Here is a 27,219-nt window from a genome sequence, read left to right on the forward strand (position 1 = left end):
AACAGAATAAAATCAGTAATTAATTAAGGTAAATTAAATAAATAATGGCCATTAAATCATTCTCCCGTTTAAATAAATACATAAAAAAAGGAATGAGCACGCTAATTAAATAAGTAGAAATTCTTTAAAGGAACAATATTAAAAGCGAATTTAATTATATTTCCTCAAGTGGCCAAGCAAAACACTAGATAATAAAGAACCGAATCTTACATTCCGAGCAACCGCTGCCAGGACGAGGTGAAAAGTCGCTCCGCGGAGGACAAATACAATTTGCGGGCGCGGCGAGAATTGCAGGGGCCATCCCTGCTTATACACTGACCAAGAAGCTCTCATTAAGAATATTCCAATATCTGGGTATTGAAAGTTGACTGAGTGCTTTCGAGTAAGATCTAACGAAATACAAGTAGGGTACGATACCTATTTAAATAGAGCCAATGAGGTAATCTAAATAAATAAATCTAAATGGAGTACGGAAACATATTTAAAGCAATATTTGTAATACAAATTTTACCTGATATGTACTTTAATCAACTATGCACGTGTATATTTCTGTTTCTGTTGCAAAGGAAACTTATATTCTGTATAGTGTTAATGTGACGTGGTGCTCAAACAATTATTAAATATTTAATTACGGATATTTACGATTTGTTTCCCGTAACGTATCGGACAATAGAAATTGCTTGAAATTGAATTTGTTAAACTATAATTAATGTTTGGTTTTGTATGAAATTTATAACCTATTCCAAACCGGTAGAAGAAAAAGGTAGATACTTAGCCCATAAAGCACATGTGTGCTTCACGGGCAAGTTAATTGAAACACCGTTAACATTTTAATCCAGCAAACAAAGTTAAATCCAGCCATATTGCGATTGTAAACGAAATGAGCGTTCACAGCCACATGTATTAATCCCCCAAGGCGTATGACAACAAATGACGGAGATACACAAATTCACCACATATTTATCGAATTCAATAATAAAGTCGCACAAAGCGACAACGGATTTCAAAGGAATTCCGCTGTCAATACATGGCGAACAAAACCTGTTCGGAGGTTGTAATTATGAGCCTGTGTTTGTTAGGGCTATATTGCTTCCTGCAGGTGACGTCAAATCGGGGTCCGATCAAACTGAGTGCTTTTAATAAAGCCAGCCGGCGTGCTTCGCTACCCATTTACCACTGATCCCCCGCAAATTTCTTCCCTAATGAAATCACCAGTGCTATTAATTCATGTTAACGAAAACGGGGCTCTCGTAACGCTGGCAATCCGTGTAAATAGACTACCGATGGACTGGCGGTAGTTATGTGCATGTTAAATTAATATTGTGCGCGTGTTAATTAAATAGGGATGACATGAAAATGTTAGCGTCAAAGACAAACAATATACATTCACAGGCAACACTGTTATTTAAAACTCTAGGCTACGGTAGAATTATATGAAATTGACAAACAGAAATAAAGTTCTTACAAATGTTTTTTTTAAATGTTAGTTTGTTATGCATGGTTGACTGCACAAAGCCACATAAAGTAACTAGTGAAGGGACATAGGTAGTAGCTTGGCGACAAATCACTCTCTTTGAATGAGTCTTAGAGAGACTTTCCTATCAACTAAAAATAAAGTCATTCTCATATCTAGGGGTGAGCGGTAAAACCCGATAAGTCGTGCAAATGGGGTTTCGAAATTAGAACTATATGTATGTGACGTGCGTAAAGTTCTCATTTAAGTGACAAAATATCTAGACTTATCGGGTTTGACCGTTATACCGTTCAAATACAAATATTAGCTAAATAAATTAAAGCGACGCTTGCTCTTTTTATATTTAAATATTTACCATCGTTGCAATTAGCGAGGCATGTTTCCAGACTCGCAACTGTTCTGCCATTAAGTACTAGAAAATAATTGTCCATTATTATAAAACGAGGGGCAAAATGCGAGCAGAATTATTAATACTCTAGCATTGAGAGAAAACAATAGAATGGGCCGTGGGAACGGGCCTGCGGATTCTTATGTTAATACCGATACATCGCGGATCGGGCAGCGCAAAACGTCCACCGAATTAAATCGCCCATTCATCAGCCTTTGTAAGGGTTTAATAATTCAACCGAGCACGGCCCCCGTACTGCGCGTTCCAAATTACCCTTCGAGTATCTCCCAAATAGCACTGGTTGTAAATAAAAGTGGTTTATTATGTTATCGCTGAGGGATTGTGGTACGGGGTGGGTCGCGAAACTGAGCCTCATCGTGGGAGCCGGTGCGTGCACCTGTCCCGGCCCGTAGACGTGTTGCGAATAGAAGGGAGTCTGGTTCGGTCGCTGAATAGCTATCAAACTAGAATAGATAATTATGTTTATCGCTGGAGAACTTATTGAAGATCGGAATGTGGGAATCGTTTTAGAATAGGGAGGAGAATTTATCTTTACGGTGCGAAATACTTATATCGTAAGTAAATGAAAATCTTCTGTCCGACAAATTCCCATATAGGTCATACACAAAAAAATTATCACAAAGAACGTGTTTCCTGTGTTTAATAGTACCTACATTGTGCAACGAGGGGGGGTTAGTAAAAGTTTGCTAACGAGGTCTATAGATATAAGTTCACGACAACCGCAGATTGGAGTGAATTAAAGACTCGAGTTTGCAACATTTTGACCACTGGAATTGCACACAATGTTTGTCGTCACACTTGCAAAGAGAAAGCTAAATAAGCGAAACAATTTTTTCTTAAATACGGTGACATTTCAGACATTCGTCCGCCATATTATCATTTTTTGACTGGTTAGGCATCGAAGGCACGGAACCGTCCGGCATTCAGTCACGATTGAAAATTGTGTAAAACATTAAACGGGTATTAAATTAATACAATTAAATATTTTTAAACATAAACAAAATAATTAAACGTTAGTAGGTATTTTGAAAGTAAAACTCATTTTATACCTTGACTTTTAACAAGTATTTTACTTAGAACCTACTTGATTCGTATGAGTTAGTGATGTAATAAAAAAAGCTATAACTCCCGTGGGAGTAAGACGGACTTTAGCTCCCGCTACACATGCGTGAAATAGCACGCTTACTGCGCAAGTGTGATGAAATATTATTTACATTATTATTACAGTGTTATTATTTTACATTGATATAAGTACAGGCTTATTACAGGTTGATAGATAATGAGTAGTTGGAGATGGAATAGTTGTTAGATAAGGGTTCAATCTGAATCTATTGAATGACAAAATGAAAAATAATAATAATGAAGCACATCATCATCATCATCATCATAATATCAGCCCTTTATCGCACACCATAGTTATAATATATTAAAGTAAGTCAATGATATTTCAAATAGCGTTTAGAGAAACATCTGACCAAAAGCTGCGTTGGAGTAATAACGACGGTTGCGTAGATAAAACGCGAGTTTCGTCAAGTTAACTTGTAGGCAGGCGCTACGGCGCTACGGGTGTAAGTTTACACAGCCGCTACGCTTCAGCTCAGCCTACGTAGCTAAGCTACGTTTGTTAGTTCAATCACAGAGCGCCGCAGATTACAAACTCTTATCAGCTTCTATACTTTTGTTATGTAGTTATATATAGTAGCATTAGTTAGACCATTAGTGAAATTTAGATGTTAAGTCGAGGTAGTGAAGTAAAATTTTACGCATATTTTAGCATGCCGTAGTGTTTCTAGAAGCGATATTCAGGTTTTAAAATCTGTTTCATTTTTGATATTGATATGATACGATCTCACCAATTCGTCGAGTCACCAACTGGCGAGAGGTCGCACAGGATCGAGAAAAGTGGGGCTGTCTTGTGTCAAAGGCCAAGTCTCATTTTGGGTCGCCGAGCAAACGGAGTACCTAAGTAAGTAAGTAGTATATGATACGATCGCGCGTATGAAATGCACTGCGATAAGCGGCTGTGGTGATGAGGCATCTCGTTTACGAGTAGATACCACCAGTTAGTGCGAACGAGGATGCCTTATGACACGACTCGTGACACAACTGCATGTTAAGTAGTTGGTTTGTTAGCACCTTGATTAGTTGAGTTCAGATTAGGATTCGCTTCTAGTGATTAATTTGCATTCAGATATTTTACCAAATGGCTCCATTTTAATTCATATAATTCATTTCGCCTTAAAACACGTGAGTGACCTGTTATTAATATATTTAATATGTCTGTGTCTCACGGAAGTTTTGTCATATAATTCATCATTCATTATTACGATTAAAACGTGGCGTATCACTTATTATACGAATAAGGTAGGTACAACTACAGTAACCATCAAATATATCGGAGCGCCCAGGGTATTCACGAATATCTGAACAAAGCCTCTATTATCAAGGTGATAAAGTGCATGTTCAGATATTTCTGATCTTCTTGAAAGCTGTAATATATCTGATGGCGACTGTACAAAAGAATTGATAGCCTCCTCTTTATTGGGAGTCGGGGAAAACAAGGTTTAGTTACGGCAGTCATAATTCTTAAGAAAACGAATAATGAGGTCAGAATCCTCTGTAAACATATAATAATGAGTAACGCTGCAGGGCAAGCCACTAATTTTGCCAAAAACTTCCTCTTCCGTTATTCGCTTATCACTAAAGTTGACCTACATTCATTTCGTCTAATTTATTTCACATTATTCAGGGAAAATGTTGCAGAGAATTGTTCGTTTGTAAGATTAGTTATACTACCTATCTATAATGTCTTCATTTTATCGAAAATCGGTCAGGCGATGTTTCTTAAGGCTGTTTGAATTGTATTAAATAATACTTATAACTGAAACAGATTGTCGAGCCCTTGAAAATACGGAGTCAGCTAAGCGGAATTCAAAAAATAAACGTGTTCCGCAGCACTGTCGCAAATCAAATTACATTATGAAATGAATCGGTGAAATATTTTTTTTGCGATAGGTATGTACGTAGTGTGATTAAGTAGGTAAGTGACTACGCATTAGTTAAAGACAAGTCTATAAATAAATAAATGAACTTGGAAGCTGCAAATTGTTAGTTCGATAGCAAAGCTTTAAAATATCATTGATATTTAGCAATCAAACCCTCCTCGTTACACCGCGTCGGTTACTGCGGAATTGAATGCAAGCCCTTCATGTTTCGGCAGATCAAAGTGAGTGTCGTGTTACCGATGAAAAACCGTTCGTTGGGGTTTGCTTTTGTAATTCTATATCCTAATGCAATAAGCCAACCTGATATTTACTAGTACCAACATAATACCTGAATAGCGTCGGACTAACAGGCTAATTAAAATGATGTCATTCAGTTATCGTGCATTTCGCTTGCACACTGTCTTGTTGTCTGTACATGTACAGTCAGCGGCAGAAGTTGCTAAGCGGGCGAGGTGTTCAAAATTACCTTGACACGCTGTTATTCTCTTAACAATAAAGTCGCGTCAAGATCATTTTGAACACCTCACCCGCTTAGCAACTTCTGCTGCTGACTGTATGTATTGGTGCGAGCGAGACGCACGGTAACTAAATTACATCATTCAGATATTATTCTGATGTCAGTACGCTCGAATTGGCTTGTTAATTATTTTTATCGAGCTCCAGGAGCAGGTTTTTTGACATTTTATTTGCAGTGTTGTCAAATCAAAATCTGATACAATACAATACTATACAAATGTTATTTTTTGCACAACGACAACATAAATATACAAAAGAAAAAACATAACACATAAAGGCAGAGGTAAACAACAGGCGGCCTCAACGCTAAGTAGTGATCTCTTCCAGAATATTTGACGAACTTCAAATCTTGCCATTTCCGGTTGCAAGTTCTTAATTAATTTACATCAAGATGACGACAAATGCGCGCACGGCCTGGTGGAAAGTGATTACCGTAGGCTATAAACTTGTTGCAATTGTATGGTTGTCACATGTACGTAGGTATCTATGAACATTGAACATTCACAGTGTTGGCAGCGTAAGGGTACGGTAACATTTAAGATGCGATGTGCAGTAATTGCTTCCAATACTAATTTATATGATTGTTTAAACTTCGGGAATTGCACCCCGCTGACTTTGAACTCCATGTGAGCGTGCCTAGTGGGAAAAACCGCATCGTTATCGGTTCTTTTTAAGAAAACAGTCTTATTTCGCAGAAGTTTTCTTTAAGACATACCATACCATAGCCAGTTGTGGAATTTAAATTTAATGTGATATAATTCCGTGTCTTCTACAGTTAAACTTACGGTAGTTGTCTTAGGTTTGGTCGGAGGCTTGGTCAGCTTGGTCCGAGAGGGTGGCGTCGGCGGCGCGGGCGGCGTGCCCGGCGGGCTGCTGTCGCTGCCGCCGCGACTGCCGCTCCGACTGCTCGTCGACTTCTCGGACCCGGAGTTGCTTGACTGTGAACAAAAGCGGTCTATGACAGTTATATCTTCAACTGACATCAAACATTCATTGGTGTATGTAAGATGTGTAAAGTCTGAGAATAAATCGTGTTCCGAGTTTACAGGCATAAGCAGGAGATGGCGCTGGAAGGCGTAACATAAATCCCGCTATAATTAAAGTTAGCGACACTAGCGGCAAACATATCTGTCCCAACGCGCATAACAACCGTAAGTTAAATTGGAAAATCTATTAAAACTTACTTAAACGTACTTAGGTATGCAAGAATACGGTAAACAATTGACTGAGTTTCCGAATGTCACTGTCGTTTGTTGTAATGTGTGCTGAAATAGACATGTACTTAATAAAGGTCATTAAAAGTTGACCTCGGGTGTCCATGATGTATCTATATACAGTATATAAATGTGTGCATTGTCACGAGCTATCCATACTAATCCATACTAATATTATAAATGCGAAAGTCTGTCTGTCTGTGTGTTCCCTCTTCACGCTAAAACCGCTGACCCGATTTAGATGAAATTTGGCATAGAGATAGGTTGAGTCCCTGAGAAGGACATAGGATAGTTTTTATCCCGAAAATCATCCCTTAAGAAAGTAAAAAGCGGGGTGGAATTGAGATAATTAACGAAGTGCCTGATAATTTGTGTGCATAATATGCTCAAATTTAGATTGCTAGGAAAAATTTTCCAGGCGCTATTCTTACTCTAGCTGCGGTTACTAAGTCCACGCAGACGAAGTCGCGGGCAAAAGCTAGTCTGATATAAAGGGTGAATAAATAGCACCCACGTTCTACGAGTACACGTTAATGCCAATTGTGTGGCAATTTTGTTGTCCTAAATTGACAATTGACTATCTGACATGGTATAATTTTTAACGTTTTCAATTACCATAACCATTTTTACGTGAACCTAACCAAACATGAAAATATCTGATCCATCCGGCTTGGATTGTTCTAATTAATTTTCCTAAACAAAGTTACGGGTTATTAAAGCTCTGAAAATTAAAAATTAATCCATTGCTTTGCCTAAAATAAATTTACAAAGGACTCTAAAAGTACCGAAAGCATTAATGTTTTCGAATTTAGCTCGTCTGTAAGTAATAATAATTGTAATGGAGTTTGAATAAGATTATGGTGCAGTTATATACCGTCATATAACGTCGTGTGACATGGACAACAAAATATAACACAGAAACGTTGTCCCTGTCACACGATGTTAAACATATAACGTGATATAAGTAACTGCACTGTAGGAGCACCATTATATAGATTCAGATTCAGATTCAAATCACCATTACATAAATGACATAGTCTGTTTAAGTGTTTACTCATACATTGGTAAATAATAAGGGTCCCCTTAAAAATATTTCTTTACCTATTTCTCTCAAAAGTCTCCTTTGTCATATTACTGATTATAAACTATCTGAATGCTAAATTTCAGTTATTTACTTATCTTCAACCATTTTTACTGAGCACACACCCACAAATAAAAATTATCACTTTTATAAATCAGTACGTAGTGTATTTAATATAAGTAGATATTTTTACGATTTAAAGTTAATATGGTCTCGTGATAAGTGATAAGGCACTCTGTATTTGCAACAGTGCCGAAATATTGTAGTTATAATTTAAATACATTTTGCTACATTTCTTAACTAATAAAACTATTTAATTTTTAAGTCTTATTGAAATACAAGTTTCTCGCTTTTATTTTGATTAAGGCATCGACTTTTAGCCAAAATTGTCATTGTGAGAGTCCTCTTTATTTGAGCTCGGCGAAGGGTGATATGAGCATTTTAATTCCACTCATTGGATGTACCTTTCCTGGCAAAACGTCCTCGTTAAATGAAAAGAGCTCATGACACGGATTTGGGGTAATTGGTTAATGAATAAGGGTGGCAGAGTTTTTACACATCGCCCCTGGAAGTGTGCCAGCAGTAATCTACTTACGTTCTCGGACGTTCACGTTTTAACAGGTGCAGCAGATGCATGGTTTCATACTGCGCTAGAGATTAGCTTAGCGACACAATTCACGTACGAAACTTGGGCACTTAAATCGTAACTTCGTTTTAATCTTGGTACTTAAGTTTCCAGTAAGTGTGAGATTCGCTTAATTTACATAATTGGTATCTAGGAGCATACTGAATCGACATCTTTGTAACAATGGGGCAAATTTAGTGGCTTAAAAAAATCCTTAAAAATAGTGAAGCCGTTGAGGCTGGAATAAGTACTTAATTATATTTCAATAATTATAAATCCATCTTGCGTAAAACATTGCCATTTTTTAACCGTGTTGGCACACTCTAAATCAAGCTTTGGGTGAAACTGTTAGCTAAGGTAACTTACATCCGAGTGCAGCGGGTAGTTTCTCGGTGGCGACGCCGGTGACGCCAGCCGCTGGGAGGCAGACTCGCGCTCGGCGCTCGGTGCGTTTGCGACTGTGTTGTTCGAACCTGCAATCCATTTTCAGTCTTACAAAGAAAGTACGTAACACATTTATGGCGTTATTCATAAACGCGATACAAGCCTCAAATAGCTATGACTTATGTATTTGTAAGAAAGGGATAAAACATAAATTAACTAATTGTAAAGCTTGTAAAGTTTTATGAATAAAATTTCGATTGTTTATGTTCGCGGTAGGTCCTCTAGTGTTTTTCAAACTGAAAGGGTACGATTACGATGATACATGTCATCTCCATACAATTACTAACCTAATAATGACAAATGTCGCAAAATTGTATTGAATTGACATCTATCATCGTACCCTTCCAGTTTGAAAAATACTTATAGAAACAACACTTGATTTTGTTTCTGGGTTATTCACTTGTTCTAAATATTTAGAATTTTCATTTGTATAAAGAGTCAGTCAACGCAAGGGCTGACCTAAGGAATTGTACTTCAACGCAATCATGCTATTCCAGTTCAGAACAGAATAGCATATTATTCATACGTCATCAGACTTGCGTAGATTACACAACATCCAGTTAGTCACACCGGGAGATTGCACCTTGATTGCTTGGCGCCTTGTGCACACAATATCCATGCATTAATACAGGTATGCCTTCCAAATATTAATCTTGTACAACCATGTGTCCAATTTGACCTTAACCTTACGATATGCTACGAATTACGGTTGGTTGATCAATATTCGAGTTAGTCGGAGGTACGAAAAACCACATACCTATGTATTACGAGTGTAGTAGTGAGTAGGTATACGAAGCTGTTGGTTGGTTGGGGTCCTAGGTTTGTGATTCGGGTAAGGAGATACATTGTATTTAATAATGCACTATCGTTATAAGGCCCACTTGCATCATCCCACTAACCTAGAGTGGGAAATTTTCCCATACAAAATGGGGAACGGCACAACTCTACCCGGGGTTAACCGGTTCAATATAATTATGCGCAGGCAATAGAGATAGCAACAGAGAGGTCAATGTACGAAAATCTATGTAGAAAGCGTCTCTTCTTTAGAAGCATTTTCTTACTCATCGAGATTATACTCAACTATCAAAATAAGAAAACTTTTTTAAAACAAATCGTGTCAAAACAAATCTATTTATGTTATGTGGTAATGTTTATTAAAAAAATAGTTAGTACTTACGATTTTTTACTACTGATTGTGATGATTCACTGGATGGTAAGGTTTCTGTCAAAAACCAATTGATGTTATTAGTAAAAAGTAAATATTTAATTCTCGTATACTAATGTTCATAGATAAGAAATTTTATGATCATGCTCGCAATTAATATAGATTTTTATTAGTGTATGGAGCAATAAAAACAAGTACAATACATTTAAAGAAGGGTAGGTACTCTAAAATATTTATTTGCATTACAAAGTTGGAAACTCATATTTAAATGTTTATTGTTATACTGAATAAATAAATATGAAATGAAAATAAATAAATATTAGGGGACATCTCACACAGATCAACCTAGCCCCAAACTAAGCAAAGCTTGTATAAAAGCTTGTGTGTTGTAAGCTTGTGTACTATGGGTGCTAATAGGCGACGATATATATACTTAGATCGATAAATACATACTTAAATACATATAAAACACCCATGAATCAGTAACGAATATCTGTATTCAACACACAAATAAATGCTCTCTCCGGGATTCGAACCCAGGACCATCGGCTTCACAGGCAGGGTCACTACCCACTAAGCCAGACCGGTCGTCGAATTGGACGAGAAGCGCAATGACCCTATTTATTTACCATAACTTCTTAAAAACAGCTACAGGTAGGCCCGTTTATATATTCTTCAAATGTTATAAAGCTCCAATAAGAAAGTTTTTTTAAAATATTCAACCATAATAGGGTTCAAAGTTTTTTACATCTTCTGCGTGGATTAAATCTGTGCCGGCGGCTAGTGTAGTTTATAAAACCCCAGCTAAATTCGTAACCTTAACATATTAGATATAAACTGAAATAGATATAACATACACGAAAGAAAAAGTGACCAAGTCCACCGGTGGCCGAGGCGGGAATCGAACCCGCGTCTTTAGCTTACGCGGCTGACGTCCTGACCACTAGACCAACCGTCCCGGGGTAGTTGGATATTAGATATAAATAAAAATGAAAATCTCTCTTAACGGAAGACAATTGGAAGTAGGTTTAAAAGTTAATTAATTAATTAATAGTCTCTTAGTAAAGACCGTACTTGGGCCTGATGGTTGGTGGTGGTTCTCCGTGTGCCGGCGCAGGGATCTCGCATCGCAGTACGATTTACCGCACCCGTCCGCTTTGCACTCGTACGGCTTCTTGTTACGGTGTGTTAGCATGTGCCCGTTACTGAAACAAAGTTAGAAAACACAATCAACAACTTGAATACTTATGAGAAGGCATGTGATAAGATTCAATACGTTTGGTGTACACACTACTTTTGCTAGACCCTTCTTTCATATCCATGTTTGTGCTATAAGTTACACGCGCTATTCGCTTGGAGTTTTTATTTAAATACGTGTATCGATGTAAGGCAGATATAAGTAAACTATGTTCGATTCCATCGTTTCGTAATACCTACACAAACATATTTAAAATAGACCCATGTCATTGTCGTGGGTATAAATCCGATTACAAAATTCCCGTGAACCACCGGTATAAATCTTTTGCAAAAGTTTTTATAAAGTATATATTTGGGAAAGACAAAGCGCTCTATCGATTGAGTTCTCGGCAAACAAAAAAGCCATGAAAGCTAAATGTGTCGAAACTTTAAATAAAGTTCTTTGAGGATTCCTCAATGGAAAATATAGAAAACTCCAAACTATCGATTTGCCAATTTAGCGTCGGATATGAGTTTCATTTACATTACAATAATTGATTGATATGAAATATAACTTAGAGTCTAGACTCTACTCTCTCTCTCTCTTCATTACCTAGGCATATAGTTTAATCTCGTTCAAACAGTTTAAATTATAATGATATAACGAGAAGACAAGTCAAGGTATAAGATATCGATGAGAAAAGCACAAAGTAAATTTTATGCACAAGAGGGTTTGAACTATCTATGGTCCTTCCTTGCGCAACGCCAATGTATATTGGGGATTAATGGTGCCATTAAACTTGTTTGTTATATTTATTTGTTTAATAAAATCTTCAACTAGTTACAAATTAGAGATGATGTTAGTTTCGAAATGGATTGAGACCGTTTCAAACCATCCAAGGGCAATCTATGTAAAAGGGCCCACTGACTATCAGTCCGCCGGACGATATCGGCAGGGGGGTGTCACTTCGCAGTTAAGGTACATTTGGCCGGCGCGCCTCCCGGGCAGGCGTATGGCAATGGGCTGCCGCTCGACTCGCGCAAAATTGAAAATACATAATGCCTTCGAAACCTAAATCTATAGATATTGTTCTGTTTACGGATGTCTGAATAAACGGAAGAACAAGGAAGAAGAAATAACATTTTTTTTTAAATTCCGGACTATATTGACAGACATATTATCAAAGGAATAAGTACTTCTGTGACATACCTACTTCCGTGAGAATCAGACATACTATCTCCGGATAAAAAAAATATGTTTACAGTATCAACGTTTGTAATTCCTACATATTTATCTTAAAAATAATAAATCAGTAGGTATAGGTACAAAAACTTGTCAAGTGACAACCCCGTGCCGACACTCGCAGCTCGGTCATAGAACTGCGGCGCGCAAAGAAGATTCACGGTTCGTGCGCGATTATAAGTTTCAATTTTGCTTGCAGGCAGCGAGTGTAGGTATAATTTTATACCTAAATCTGGCTTTTGTGAAGGAGTGAATTTTCTGTACGGTAGTACTATTAGTTATTCTGTGATATCGGCCTGTCACGTAGAACAAAAATTTGACAGTTCCGAACAAATGACAGGCCGATATCGTCCGGCGAACTGATAGTCTGTGGGCCCCTTAAAAGGAATACATTTCCTAGTCTAGCTACAGTACCGATGGATTTGTTTTAATGTCATCAACTCATCACTTAAGGATGTAAGTAGGTAGGTAGGGACCTAGGGGCCGCTTTTCGTAGATGCTTGGTCTGTATTGTACAGTATCGTTGCTACAATATAAAATAGTGACCTCCCCTTACGTTGTCTTACGTACAGTATATATGGATGCACACCTTCAACTTAGGTATATGTTTCAGGTATACCATGACAATGTAGCAGTACTTAAAAAATAAATAAATAAATAAAACGTTTATTCAAAGATCTTACAACTAAATACATATTTTCTTCTGCCAAACCACACAGTGGTTTGTTGGCAGACGAGGCTCCTTTGCGTTTATGTTAGCGGTTGATATGTAACTTAACTTTATCTTAAACCTAAACTTACCTACTTAACCCTTTACTGCATGCGCAGCCTTATATGGCTGTTATGTTTTTAGCTATTAAAGTTTACTTTTAACCAAATATTTTTTTATTTTTGACATGAAGTAAGGGGTTAACTTTCTAATCTGAGCGTACAGTTTACAAATGTCATGTATTATAAGGGTTGTGTATTGTAATGTATTTGACCTTTTATTTTATTTAATAAAAAGTAACTTAATTTCTTTTTAAATGTTTGTTTTGTCATCCTTGTGGTCTTTAAATCCTACGATACGATACGATACGATACTTGCGATACGATATAAAACGGTTAATGCTTTTGCCATGCTTATTCAGTTACGCTGCTTGCTTACACGACATCACGATACTGATTATGCTACACATCTACCGAGCACAGGGCTACTTAATCGCCCGAGCGTCGTACATGAATATTAATGGGCACCTCTGCCATGCGTATTATTGACATAATGTGCTCCCGACCTATTTGCTTTAAGATGTTTGGGGCAAACACAATGTTATGGAAGTTTGTCGTGGACACTTTTAGGGGAACTTGATAGCTTCGTGATAGAAGTATTATTAAGAGAACCGTGAGCCGAATCGACTAATTATAGTTTCCTTTATGTACCTAGTGATCAATGTTATCATCTCTAATTATAGGGCTGGTCTATGACGAATAAGAAGTAAATGATGATTGTAATTTCTTTTTACATATAGGTATGTATATGCTGACGACAGACAGTCACAAGTAGACATCGGCAGCTCGTGGCATTTAGGTAGCACTAGTGATGGGACATCTCACATATTACCTTAACTTTGACATATTTCAACTTTTGAAAATTACATAATTGACACGAAACGTTTCTGACAGTAATGTTACTGAATAAATTACACATAAATTTCATGTAACATCTCCGCTACTTCTGACGTCAAGTGGATTTTCACAGAGAAGACGTAGAATAACTTGTAAAAATTTAGAACAAATATTAATTGTATATCACGAATGTCATATATTAAATGATTGAAAATATTTTTTCTTATGGGTTTCCTTTGTTCAAAATCAAATATCTTTATTTTGCTTAAAATATGGTACAAAAGATGGACTTAGTAACTAAGAAGCACATGCATACTTCACCAGCAACTGGCATGCAAAAAACACAAACGCGAGCTATGCTACATGGAATTAATAATGCTAATAAATCTAAATATTATACATGTCACTTCTTATAATTACAACGTTAAAAACAGATGTCATACTTAATCTAATTACAATTGTCAGAATCTAGCCATATTTGAAATAGTCAAAAAATTCATCAATTGAACCTTACTCGAACTTACTTTTAAAAACACGGTTACATCACTAGTCTGTCAGAAACGTCAAATGCTACCTAAATGCCACGAGCCGCTGATGCCTAGTCATAAGATTGATTTAGTACTTATCTGCTGGATATGTTAATGGTGTTTTTATTTTTAAAACAGTTAATTTGTATTGCAAACGGGCCTTATCGCGTATAACTTACGCTATTAAGTCCCGTTTGCGTAAATAATAATGTGTAAAAATCGTGAAAGCTTAATCAGTAAATCGATTCTGTGTATCGTTCTTGAGAAAAGTTATGTCTGTTATAATAACAGTTATTAGTGTTATTACTTTACTATGTAAACTGTAAAGTGTATTTTTATGTTAAACCTTCTTTACAATTCTACTCGATTCCTAACTCTTTGATTCGTCACTTGTTATAGTTAGTTGCGTCATTTATTTAAAATAACATATGAATTTGAAATATTGATTTACTTCCCAATTTTTATTAATTAGTAACAAGTAATCACTCGGTAAATCGCTGAAATATCTTACTAACTACACTATTAATTTTTAATTATTTGAAGTGTCTTTACTTGCATCCTTTTTAACCGGTTTGAAAAAGTAAAAAGTAAAAGTTCCTACTCAATTCGGTTTAATGTTTGTTACAGTTATTATTTAACTACAAGTACTCGTCGGGATATATATTGTGTTAGTACTCTTAACTATTTAGTATGTAGGAACAGGATTTCTCACCACCGTGTTTATAAGACGCCTCGCAAATAATTTTGGTGGAGGAACTCCTTGTACCCTTGTTTGTGTTTGTGGTTTCTAGGCAGTTTCCAGTAGAACTGTTATATGCAAATAATGTACATTCTGACAATGGGTGTATAAATATCAACTAAATGTCAGATGCATCTTGGGATCATCATAGAAATATATATACCTATGTAGAAAAAAATAACTGTCCTTTTAACCATAATTATAGAGTGAGCGAGAAAAATACAGAAGAAGTAAGAGAAAAAAGGGCAGAATAGAAAAGTGAGCATAATGAGATGGAATAAGGGAGGATACTTACAGATGGTCCTGCCGCTTAAAGGCCTTTGCGCAAGTGATGCACACATACTTGCGCTCATCGCTGTGCGTCAGTTTGTGCTTGGCGAGCGCCGATGCGTTACCGAAGATCTTGTTGCATACCTGCAAAATTGAGACAGATAAAAATTGAAGCCCGCAATGTGTCTTGATGCACTCATCATCATCATCATCATATCAGCCGTTTATCGGCCACTGCTGAGCATAGGCCTCTCTTCGAGTACGCCACTTATCCCGGTCCTGCACTAATTTGGGGTAATCAACCTATGTGGTGTGGACCTAGATTACATAGAGTCCCGTCATAGTGGAGTTGTATGAGATCTTTCTCATTGCATAGGTAGTCACAAAGTTCACATTGTTCCACAATTGAAAATAGGCTGTCTGGACTGATAGTATTTTGTACTGATAGTTATGATATTTTTATACAAATATTTTCAGACTAAAACGAAGAAAAGGAACTATTAGGTGTAGGTGTTGGCGGGAGTGTGAATGAATGAGTGAATGTGATTTAAGTGTACTAATAATAATGTGTCAAGAGCGCTGGTGGCCTAGCGGTAAGAGCGTGCGACTTTCAATCCGGAGGTCAAGGGTTCAAACCCCGGCTCGTACCAATGAGTTTTTCGTACGAAACTTATGTACGAAATATCATTTGATATTAACCAGTTACTTTTCGGTGAAGGAAAACATCGTGAGGAAACCGGACTAATCCTAATAAGGCCTAGTTTCCCCTCTGGGTTGGAAGGTTAGATGGCAGTCGCTTTCGTAAAAACTAGTGTATGGTATAGTAGGTAGTCAATTCTTAAGTATAGTATGTCAATTCTTGGATTAGTTGTCAAGTGGACCCCAGGCTCCCATGAGCCGTGGCAAAATGGCAGGATAACGCGAGAAAGAAGAAGAAGAATTGTGTGTATTTAATTGCAGTTAGGTTTTTGACCTGAATCGATACGAAAAAATAATTTCAAAATGCCACAGACTTTACACAATATATTATGTCGTAATGTGTGTGACCTCATCTCTGGTGGCGATACCCACACTATGAAGCCTAAAAATAGATGCAAACATACTAAACTCATAATATCGTTACAACAATGAGTGCGCAGAGCTCGTTGTTGACCCTAATCCCATGTTTGTTTCTCATCTAATTAGAGGGCCTTTTCGTCTCCTAATCCTATTTTTATTTCGGACCTCGGGGGCCTCTCTAGGGCGTACTTATCGATGGCGGGACCGGCCCATTGTTTAATGTCCCACCCTCATATACATAATACAGTGAAACTGATATGTACGTACAGTCTGGGCCATTCTATTTTATTGGGCGTCATTGTTTTCGGTTAGATATAAAATGTAAGTCAACAATTTCACCACTGTTTTACCTTATCCTTTTGTTTTAAAGGTCAAAGTCACTTTAACAATCAGTAGACATGTATTTAAATATAACAACTAAAAAATGATGTAATTAATCTCTAGAGGCTTATTTGAGCTTTAAAATTTTTAATTCAATTTAATATTGATTTGACAATATTCGCAACGCAAAACGTACCAATAAAGTTGACATTCGGATTTCCTTCATAAAATTAGTGACGTTCGTTGCCGCATTACTGCCGCGATTAGAACGTTCTCTCCGCCATTAATTCTACTAAGAAATTGACAGTGACAGAGGCCGAGTCAATGCCGCGTCAGTAATGCAGCAGCTAAGTCACCGCGTCATTAAAGCAGTTTCCATCAGAATGTCACCTTAATCCTGCTGCAGTTGTAATCCGAATGTCACAAGCATTGTGCGTAATGCATTGCGAGTAATATCACTTCTTAATGAAAAATCAAGTTTTTTAAGTTTGGCTATACGAGACTACTTAATAAGAAATAGACAATTTAACACAATGATTTCATTGGGTACTCTTAGTAACAGTAAGACTAAATAACGTTAGTTATATCAAAGAGGATATAATAAGATAGAGCGGTACTGTCATAGTAAATTTTGTAAACACTGTAAATTCACTGCCATCTATCGACATACTTTAAAACTAAAAATGAACATTTATAAAAATACGTTAAAATGCATTTAAATATGGATAAACGATTATTTAATTGCATTAATTATTTTTATATGATTTTGGCCCGACTTATCTTTCCACACTGTATACTAACATGTATTATTGTAAAAAATATCCGCCGACACGTGTCGCCCTGTAATTAGCTGATTACGAGCACGACATGATCAGATGAGTAGTTGATTTAATTACAACCCAGCCCAGGGAATACATCGCTGACTTTAATTAAAGCCTTATGCATCAAACAAAGGAGAGAAAATTATGATTTAAATATGTATATTATTACTATTACTTATCAAATAAAAACATTGACAGTAAATTCACTACAAACTAAGTAACACTAACCCCCTACACCCTATTTCCCCCCACCCCCTGTCCAAATGTTCCAAAATACGTATCAATTTAACTTATTGATGAGTGAAAAAAAAAACAGCAGAATTTTGGAAAATAATGATCCAAAACTGAATTTGTTATTAAGTTGATTTTTATTAGAATTAAAAAAAAAAACAAGTTGAGCATTAGTTCATTATTTAGCTACTGCTAAATAATTGTAATTATTTTAATTTAACAATAGATATTTAAAAAAGGGGGCCGCTCATGAACAACATGAACTCAAAACAAAAACGGCCGTTTTAACTTCAGACGCATAGATTGACGAATCCAGCAACGTAAACACTATTATAATGTATTCAAAAGGTACTTAAATACAAAATAAAATACGTAGCGGTCCCCCTTTTTAAATACCTATCAATCGTAAATAATCACAATTATTTAACAATGGCGCTAGTGAGCACGTTGATGGGCTCTTAAGGTGAATTGCAGGCCAATTCGAGTTACGGCCCAGTGCGAACAATGTTTCTAAGAGGTCACTGCGGTACGATAACGATCTGTCAGTGTCAAAAGCGATGTTTTTGGTTGAAGAAATGTCACTTTTCAATCTCTTAGGAGCATTGTTCGAATACGGCCGTATTAAGTATAACTAAAACATGAATTGGCCTATTCTTTAAAGTTTGTGTCGGCTACGCAAGTTTGAGCTACGCCGTAGCTCATAGCAACATTTTTCTGTGATGTAGAGTAAAAACTACCATTTGTGTTTTTGTAGGCCCTTTGTGTTGTTTGTACTCAGCTTGAATTACACTATCTAGAATCTCAGTTAAGTATACAGTGGGTAAAATTACATTTCCAAATACTTTTTACAATAGGCAATGGCAAATGTAAATGTTATCTGGAATGTACAGTAAGTAAAAAATATGTAGAGTACGAAAATAGTTGATGGAAAGGGTTGGACGTCAAGTAGCTATGCGCGCACTCTGATCCGGGCCGAGTCAGGCCGACGCGACACCATTATCTGCGTAATGTTATTATTCGCTACATTTGAATATTTTACTAGGGACCCAAGAGTTTTTCGCTAACGTGTCCTTTGTCGGAATTGTCGGTTATTTCTTTTGCACTTTTGGTCTTCCATTTAAATATGGAACGAAAGTTCAAGTAAGCTTAGTACTCTATAGGTATAAGAGTAAAGTATAACCTCACGTTATACGTAAGTACTTATTATTAAGATAAATTTATTGGTTTTGTATAGTGTATATGTTTATTTATTATTGCATTTCGTTAAGTTCAGTAATAAAAGTACAAATCTGCTTCAGATGATTCCTGTTTAACCTCTTTCTATGCCATAGGTATTAAACTGTAGATTGCATGCAGAATAACGAGTCTTATTGAATTAAATTACTTAGTCATACAAGAAGACAAGGACAGAACTAGAGAAATTTTAGCAAAGAGCGAAGACGAACAACTTGCTAGTATAACTGTAATACATATACATCTACGAAACGAAATTTAATTAGCTTTCCGTCATAGACGGTTGAGACGGGTTCGCTCAAACGTCATGAAACGATATGCTAATTTTAAATGTTCAGTGTACCTAAAAAAAAATTTTTTATTTCTATTTATCAGACAATTGTTAAAGACGACTAGGGGACGTGTAAATGGATAAATATAAGTTCAAAGTTATTTTTAAGTCACATAACATTAACTATTGTGAATAAATATTCGTTTACGTTAGGTTACTTTTACTTGATGTTTGTGCAGAATTCTTGCGCTAATTAGGTATTATTAGTGTTTTTTTCTATTACAAGGAACCAATGTTAAAATTGTATTTCTCATATTTATATAAGTTCTAGTAGTAAGTATGTTCTATATGCGTAGTATATTAGTAGTAGTAGGTAGTAGTACTAGTAATAGAATGAAGTCAACAAGTTTATGTAAAAAAAGTTTACTATTTATTTATTAAAATCAATATTCTCATTGTTTAATAGGCATGAAAATAATAGTATATATAGGTAGTATTATTTTACTTGTTTTTACCCGTCAATAATTGACAAATCTGGAGGCCAATTATAATGTTCTAACATACATACCTTTTGTATCTTTTATAATTACATAATAAATTATGTAATTTGTTATCATTCACCCCTGCATCTCGCTCACGCTAATACATGTACTAACAAGTACGAACGAAATGCACGCAAATGACATAATTAAGATATCGAAATATACCTTCGAATTGGCCTCCTAGTATAAGCTCATTCGAAGAAATAAGGACATAATTATAATGACCAACATGAAAAGATAAAATGTCTTATTCTGTGATAAACCATAAAATAATATCTACATACTTATACGCCTACCTAAGTAGTACTTAATAAGACTACACGAGGTTTTATAAAACTGGAAATTACTAGTTTACTCGCCTCCCTAAATATACAGGCATTTAGTAAACTGTTGGTTGGTCGTTCAGTATCAATCGAAAGTAAGTGACATCTAAAAAGATATCGCGGGTTTTCTCCCAAGGAGCCCTTGAGTTATCTCTCGGGCGGATCAATATTTACGGTAAGGCATGGTTTTATAGCGAATAAACTTAGAACGATGGGTTTCCTGAGTATCGGCGGATTTGGACATCAATATTTTGGCAAATTCCTTGTTACGATTTATAAAGTAGTTTTTCGGGTTACTTTTCATGTTTGTTGACATTCTTAAGGTTGTTTATATTTTTGACAAATGTGATTTCTATACCTACATAGATCAATTCATTTTCATTTAATACTACATTATACATATAGTACTAGATAGTAAAATACGTATTTACTTTTATCTTATAATGTATTATTGCCAAACAGAGGAACAAAATACTCATGAAATGTACATACATGTTAAGATACTCTAAAATAAAATGGTATCTATGATATATTATGTAAACCTTGTATGTTTTACTTTAATGTACTCTACTCATTGCACGTCATAATCAAATGTTTTAACAAAATGACAAGTAAACTGGGCTTAAGTGCTTACTCTAAACTTAGTTGAACAAAGGGAGAGAGACAAGCTTTTTCTACGTCAGGTTTTCGTGCACATTTTCATAAGTTTAGTACCAGCGACCTGAATTCTTAAGCCGTGACCCACATCTGGAATGCCGCAAAAATCGGGTCGAGTGGCATCACTCATAGCGTTCTGCATTTATATGCGTTTGACGAGTAAACATATTTCTATTGCGCTCATTGACTTTTCGGGTTAAATGTGACATTAAGTATGTGAAAAAATGTCTGGCTCAGGCAAACGTGTCACCGAAGAAAGAGCTTGCGAATACATACAGGGTGGAAAAAATTATAGGCCCTGGAGGGAAAGTGCCTTAAAACCTTGTTGCTCATTTTACTTAAAGGAGACATTACTGCATTCAAACATTTTTAATTTTGCTTGTCTAATAATATTTTTGAAGAGGTACTAAATATTCGATTTTATGGATATTTTGTACGACAGACGAGTGTAAGACCTAATAATGTTTCTTGGAGAAATGTTATCATTAACATTAACTGTATCGAATAGTAGAATAAAATAGCGAGTGTTAATTTTTTGGTATTTTTAGTCGAAACGATTCCCGGGCGAGGCAAGCGAATAAAAAAAAAATTAAATACAGTTTTATCTCTTTTAAAAAAAAAACGGCCAAGTGCAAGTCGGACTCGCGCACGAAGGGTTCCGTACCATTACGCAAAAAACGGCAAAAAATCACGTGTGTTGTATGGGAGCCCCACTTAAATATGTATTTTATTCTGTTTTTAGTATTTGTTGTAATAGCGGCAACAGAAATACATGATCTGTGAAAATTTCAACTGTCTAGCTATCACGGTTGATGAGATACAGCCTGGTGACAGGCGGACAGACAGATAGATAGACAGACAGACAGACAGCGGAGTCTTATTAATAGGGTCTCGTTTTTATCCTTTGGGCACGGAGCCCTAAAAAAGAATGTTTCCTTTAAGTAAAATGAGCTAACTTAACGTTTTAAGTCACTTTCCCTCCAGGGCCCTAACTTTTTTCCACCCTGTATACAGACGTTATATTTTGTTTATATAACGCATTTACTTCCAACAAAAGGGCAATATTTTAAGCTTCGCTTGAATCGACAGAGAGGTTCGAGGGCCTCAAGGATGATCGGAAGCTAAGCCCCGCGCTCGAGTATTGTGCACGCATCCAATTTTCAATGACACATTTTTTTATATATGTATATGCCATGACGAAACAGACAGCTGTATATCATAAAATAGACAAGCGTATTAAATTGGACAGTGTAATTGGTACATTCAATGATCACCTACCGATCGAAGTTTTGCTACGCACCAAATGTATGAATTTAAACGACTAAATATTTTTAGTTGATTTCAGTGTGAATTTTATCCTGTTGCTCGTTTATGAAACTAACAAAACTTTTGAAATGTGACTATTTAATCACATTCTGGTTGGTTCTTAATATTTTCCGATGATTTGTGTATACCTACTTTAAATAGGTACATAGTAGGTATTTTATTGGCGTGGAGCAGCTGTAGGTAAGTAGTAAGCAAGAACTTCACTTACTTTTTAACACTGCTAATTTCCGGCAGCGTAGAGAAACCAGAAACTATTTAAAAGCGGAAACAAGTTTCCTGATTGCATTTATTAACTCCACTTTCAACTTATTTATGATGCTTTTGTTAAAGAAAAAAAAAAAACTTTCACTCTGTCTCTAATGAATTCCATTAAAAATTGTGTTCCTTTGTTGCACTGTTTCTTCTGAACAACAAAAAACAATATCTCTGCTTACCAATATTCCTTAAACAAAGTTCTAATTACTTAACAAGGTTTGTAGTGGGACTACTTACGGCAACCTAATGTGTAGAACTACTTTAATGTAGAATACATTAAAAACTCAGGGTCGTTCGGTGGGTGAACCTTTACAAACATATATATTTCAGGATTGTGGTTTTGTCTATCAATGTGAAATAAATTAGCCGAATCTGATACAATATAATTTATTTCAATGGATGGACAGAGTACAATAAACATCGAGACCGGACTATGCCATCATTTACATGTGTTTGACGCTGCCATTTAATTATCTGTTTTATTTCGGGCAAAGCCAGATATACACGGATAAAATGGCGAAAATTACTCGTATAATGCAAGTCGCATGTACAGTAGGTAGAAAAACAACTGTTTGTAGCATCAAAGCTGCAATGATAAAAAAACACTTGAACTAACTAGTATATTATAACTAGTAATAGGAACTATCATTCGACGCGAGAGGTATAATCTAAATAAGTTTTTATTAAGTTACTTATTCGACTCATTTAATTTTGAACTGCCAAATGTTTACTTGGCCCTTTAAGAGGAAAGGATACGGCCGCTTCTCCAGACAAACGTAATCCCTATTTTCCTCTCTATTGACATTATGGAAAATATTTTTACATAATTTGATGTACCTAGTTGGTCAAACAAATCTTGTCAGTAGAAAAAGGCGGCAAATTTAAAAAATGTAGGCGCGAAGGGATATCGTCCCATAGAAAATTTGAAATTCGTGCCTTTTTCTACTGACAAGATTTGCTTAACCAACTATATATTTGCTAGAGTTAGACCAAGATAAGGCTGCAACGATTTTGATAGCACACGGAGTGCAAGTGTTATTTTAAACGTTAAATTTATATGAAATTTAGATTTTTTTAATTTTTTGATTATTGTAAAATTAGAAGCGAAAATCAGATTTCATACAAATTCGACAAAAATTAAACGTAGAGGCATAGCTGCGGTTAATATACAACAATTTGTGTCAAAATATTTTCAATAACGTTAATATCCAGAGACGAAAATGAGGACTACGTTTGTATGAAAAGGCGATTTCGCTCGGGTCCTCCACTTTCGTCTTAAGGTGACAAGATCATTACAATAAATGTTAATTGACGCTTACCTTAGGTATATGTTTGCATAATGTTATAAGTTAGAAGTACCTCCACCTTACAGAAAACCGCAGCCAAATAACACTAGACCCTACTCATAGTGTTGTGTTCCTGCCGGTAAGTAAGGTTGCCAGAGCTCAACGAGGGAGAGGAGTGTTAGGGTCGGCAACGCGCGTGTAATATCTCCGGTGTTGCAGGCGTCCATAGGCTACGGTAACTGCTTACCATCAGGCGGGCCGTATGCTTAATTGCCACCGACGTGGTATAAAAAAAAAACTTACATTATTAGGGAAGTGGGACGTCGCATTAGGGAGAGGGGGTCTGACGCCCGCGCGGGTTCGTACCTGGTGCAAAGGTTGTCCATCGCAATTCAACGTGGTAACGCGGCTAGTGTGATGGGCACTTTTGCGCCGGGGACAACTCGTGGGGGACTTTTTGACTAGGCTTAAGTTTATTGAATTGTTTTTGTTTTTGTATTGACTTTTACCTGAATAAATGAGCTACTTCTACATAAAAAAAAGTAACACATAATATATTAAATGTTGAAGTAACACTTATGATCGATCGTTTAGCTTGCCAGGTTCAGGTATGAGATATAAAATATTTAAACCCGTGTGAAGTGTATTAAGAGGAATATGGGTAGGTAGTTTATCGTATCAAGTAGCTTTAATTACTTAGAATAATTGGCATCGCAATTCAGCGCGGCAATGCTACCAGCCTTCTGGGCACCTTACCATCCGGCGCCGAGCTAGCTCCCATTTTTTACTTGTAAATATATGTAGATATTTTTAGTTAATTTAATTATTTATGTTTTTATATTTTTAAATAAATGGAAAATAAATTACTTAGAATGATATTAATGGAAATTGTGTATACCAGGCTTAGGTCTAGCAGTCAATTCAGTTTCCACAAATTAATTACCTTAATAGCCTGTGTCGTCATTATGTACAACCGACACAATCACAACCACATTATTGCTTAAAATTAAGTGTTCGTTTGAAATAACGTTTTACCTAATCTTTGGAGCAAGTTTAGCAGTATAACAGCAGTAACTTTAAAATTTGATTTATTTAACACCTTTAATTTTCAGTGAATTTAAAGAAACTTAAGAAGTGCTCTTTCTCTTTGAAGTTGGCCACCAAAGTAACAAGGAATCTACCCTTACATTTAGCCCTTTAAACGCTAAAAACGTTTAATTGAAAGACATCGTCGCAAGTAGCCGTTAAAAGCTTGTAATTGTTATGGCGTGCGCTGTCATTTGCTATACACTACACCTATCACAATCGTTCATAATTAGGTTCAAACAATACGCTTCAGTCGTTCCAATACATTATTATCGTATTGAAGTTGAGACTTAAAAGAAACGGGACTAAAATAAAATTTGGCGCCAGAAACGCTGGGGTAAATAAAACTCAGTTTATATTTCTAATACAAATGAAGCTAATTACTGGTTCTGCAAGGGTGTCCTTGGCAGCTTTCGCAGGCTTGAATTGAATCCGAGGTCTGAGCGAGGCAATCCGGGCTCGCGTTTCCATAGTGCCGCGAGGGCTAATTGGAGCCATCTCCACAAGCTGACGTGATACCTTACCTATATACTTGCGAAGCACTAAATTGCCTACATATGTACTGGATTATGTTTATAAGTATACCTACACAGTATGAGTTTCGACATCTTAGTTCTTGGTTTCATTTAGTATTCGCATATATTTCTTGCCAAGTAAATAATTGTAACCAACCGAGTCTGTTATAGATAGATAGATAATAGTTTATTCATCAACACATGGTAATAGATACATTTAAAATATACATCATGTACACAATATCTGTACTACTAACAAGTGCGACAAGTCAGGAATATATGTGAACAATTAGTTTAAACACAAAAATAGTTTTTTCCCCTCACTAGCTCGGAAAGTTGTCGTTTATCCTTCAATACAAGCGGGGAAAAACGCGTTTTATCCACTAGTGGGGAAAGTAATTTGACCTTGGATGGAGCGTGTTTAAGTAGCTTGACAGATAACAAAACGTAGAACGCTCATGATAATGGTTCGTTCGATATTAATTATCATTAAATAAATGGTTTGAGAATCTAATAAAAAATACCAAATTTAGCTTTATTTAATGATTTTAAGTCATAAACCTTAAAATTCCATAAGAAACGTTAGATTTTTATAATGATGTTAAATATAATTCTGAACGCACAAGTTGAGTCGATGCAATTTCAAAACGCATCGTTGACATTTTATACATCAGAACAGAAATGTCAACATTGTCAACAAAATTTTTACTGTTCTTCTCATCGACTCACGTAAAAATCAGAATTTCTAGTGTTTTCTGTTATAATATCGTAAAAAAATTAGTGATTCCAGTGATGAAGATGATCTAACGCCTGTGGATGTTGCACTTTCCTCGCTATAGTGAGGGGAAAAGTTTTGTGTTACACACGGGTGCAAATGTATTTTACTTCTCGTGTGTTAAAACACTCGCTACGCTCAGGATTCTATTTTAGAACCACTCGCTTCGCTCGTGGTTCAACTATAGAATCCTTTCGCTTGCTCATGTTTCAATTCCACACTCGCGGGTAAAATACAACTTTGCACCCTTGTATAACAAATAACTATTGTATAAAGGCCATTTATTGTTTACTTGTCATCAATCTGCATACGGCTCTCTTTTTTTATTTCGACTACGGGCTGTTTATAATATTAAATTCTTATATTATAGGTTTGAAACCGCTCCGAAGATAGCTACAGTTTTCCCAAAATGGTCCAGTGTCCAAATCTTTAATAATTCTCAGTAGAATCTCTAAGAAGCACACATTTAATAATCACTGCATGCACTAATTATTATTACTTACTTCAGAGGACTTCACATTTGAATGCTATTGTATTTTATCAATATTTCATAAGTAGGGGCGATCGGCGCTGGCGGCGCGTCGTTGGAGGAATGCGAATGAGACCTCTCAATGTGATTAATTCGAACAGGGCAGGGCTGTTATTCTCTTCGTATATCAAGTCCAGACGTGTATTCGCTTTAAGAAAACCAGTATAAATAGGGCAGAGATCTGCATGCAGAGTCGGAGATTACAGTTATAGTGGTTCGCTTTAGAAGAATTCTTTGAGTATGGTTGGGAAAACAGCGCCGGAGCGGCCTGCCCCCGAACGAAACACAGTCACGTCGCTCAAAGTTCTCGCTCAAATCTTGTTCTTAGTTTATTTCAGCGACGGCTTATTTTCAGAAACTATTGACCATTCATATCCAGTTTGGTTTTTAATTTAGAAGATTGTAGGTTTTTTTTAATTACTCACGGCCCAATTCGAACAATGATCTAGATATCCACTAGATATGAACTAGAAAAGAAAAGATATTTAAGAAAGTC

At 36.1% G+C, this 27,219-nt stretch overlaps 2 protein-coding genes across 4 annotated transcripts in view; one reads left to right on the plus strand and one right to left on the minus strand.

Moving 5' to 3' along the window:
- The window catches only part of LOC134748452 (CAAX prenyl protease 2), a 109,292-nt gene that overhangs the window by 69,389 nt on the left and 12,684 nt on the right, over window positions 1–27,219 (plus strand). The window lies entirely within an intron of this gene.
- Window positions 1–27,219, minus strand: part of LOC134748444 (zinc finger protein 541) — a 346,807-nt gene that overhangs the window by 17,506 nt on the left and 302,082 nt on the right. For 2 of the 3 annotated variants that reach the window (XM_063683236.1, XM_063683234.1), the window contains 5 exons: window positions 15,519–15,637; window positions 11,008–11,138; window positions 9,946–9,990; window positions 8,691–8,797; window positions 6,190–6,342 (listed from right to left, as the gene is read on the minus strand). In XM_063683236.1, coding sequence (XP_063539306.1) covers window positions 6,190–6,342; window positions 8,691–8,797; window positions 9,946–9,990; window positions 11,008–11,138; window positions 15,519–15,637 — 555 coding nt within the window. The remainder of the gene's footprint in view (window positions 1–6,189; window positions 6,343–8,690; window positions 8,798–9,945; window positions 9,991–11,007; window positions 11,139–15,518; window positions 15,638–27,219) is intronic. The other variant, XM_063683235.1, reaches the window with a different exon arrangement.

Source organism: Cydia strobilella, chromosome 16 (assembly GCF_947568885.1).
Source record: "Cydia strobilella chromosome 16, ilCydStro3.1, whole genome shotgun sequence".
NCBI classification, from domain to species: Eukaryota; Metazoa; Arthropoda; class Insecta; order Lepidoptera; family Tortricidae; genus Cydia; species Cydia strobilella.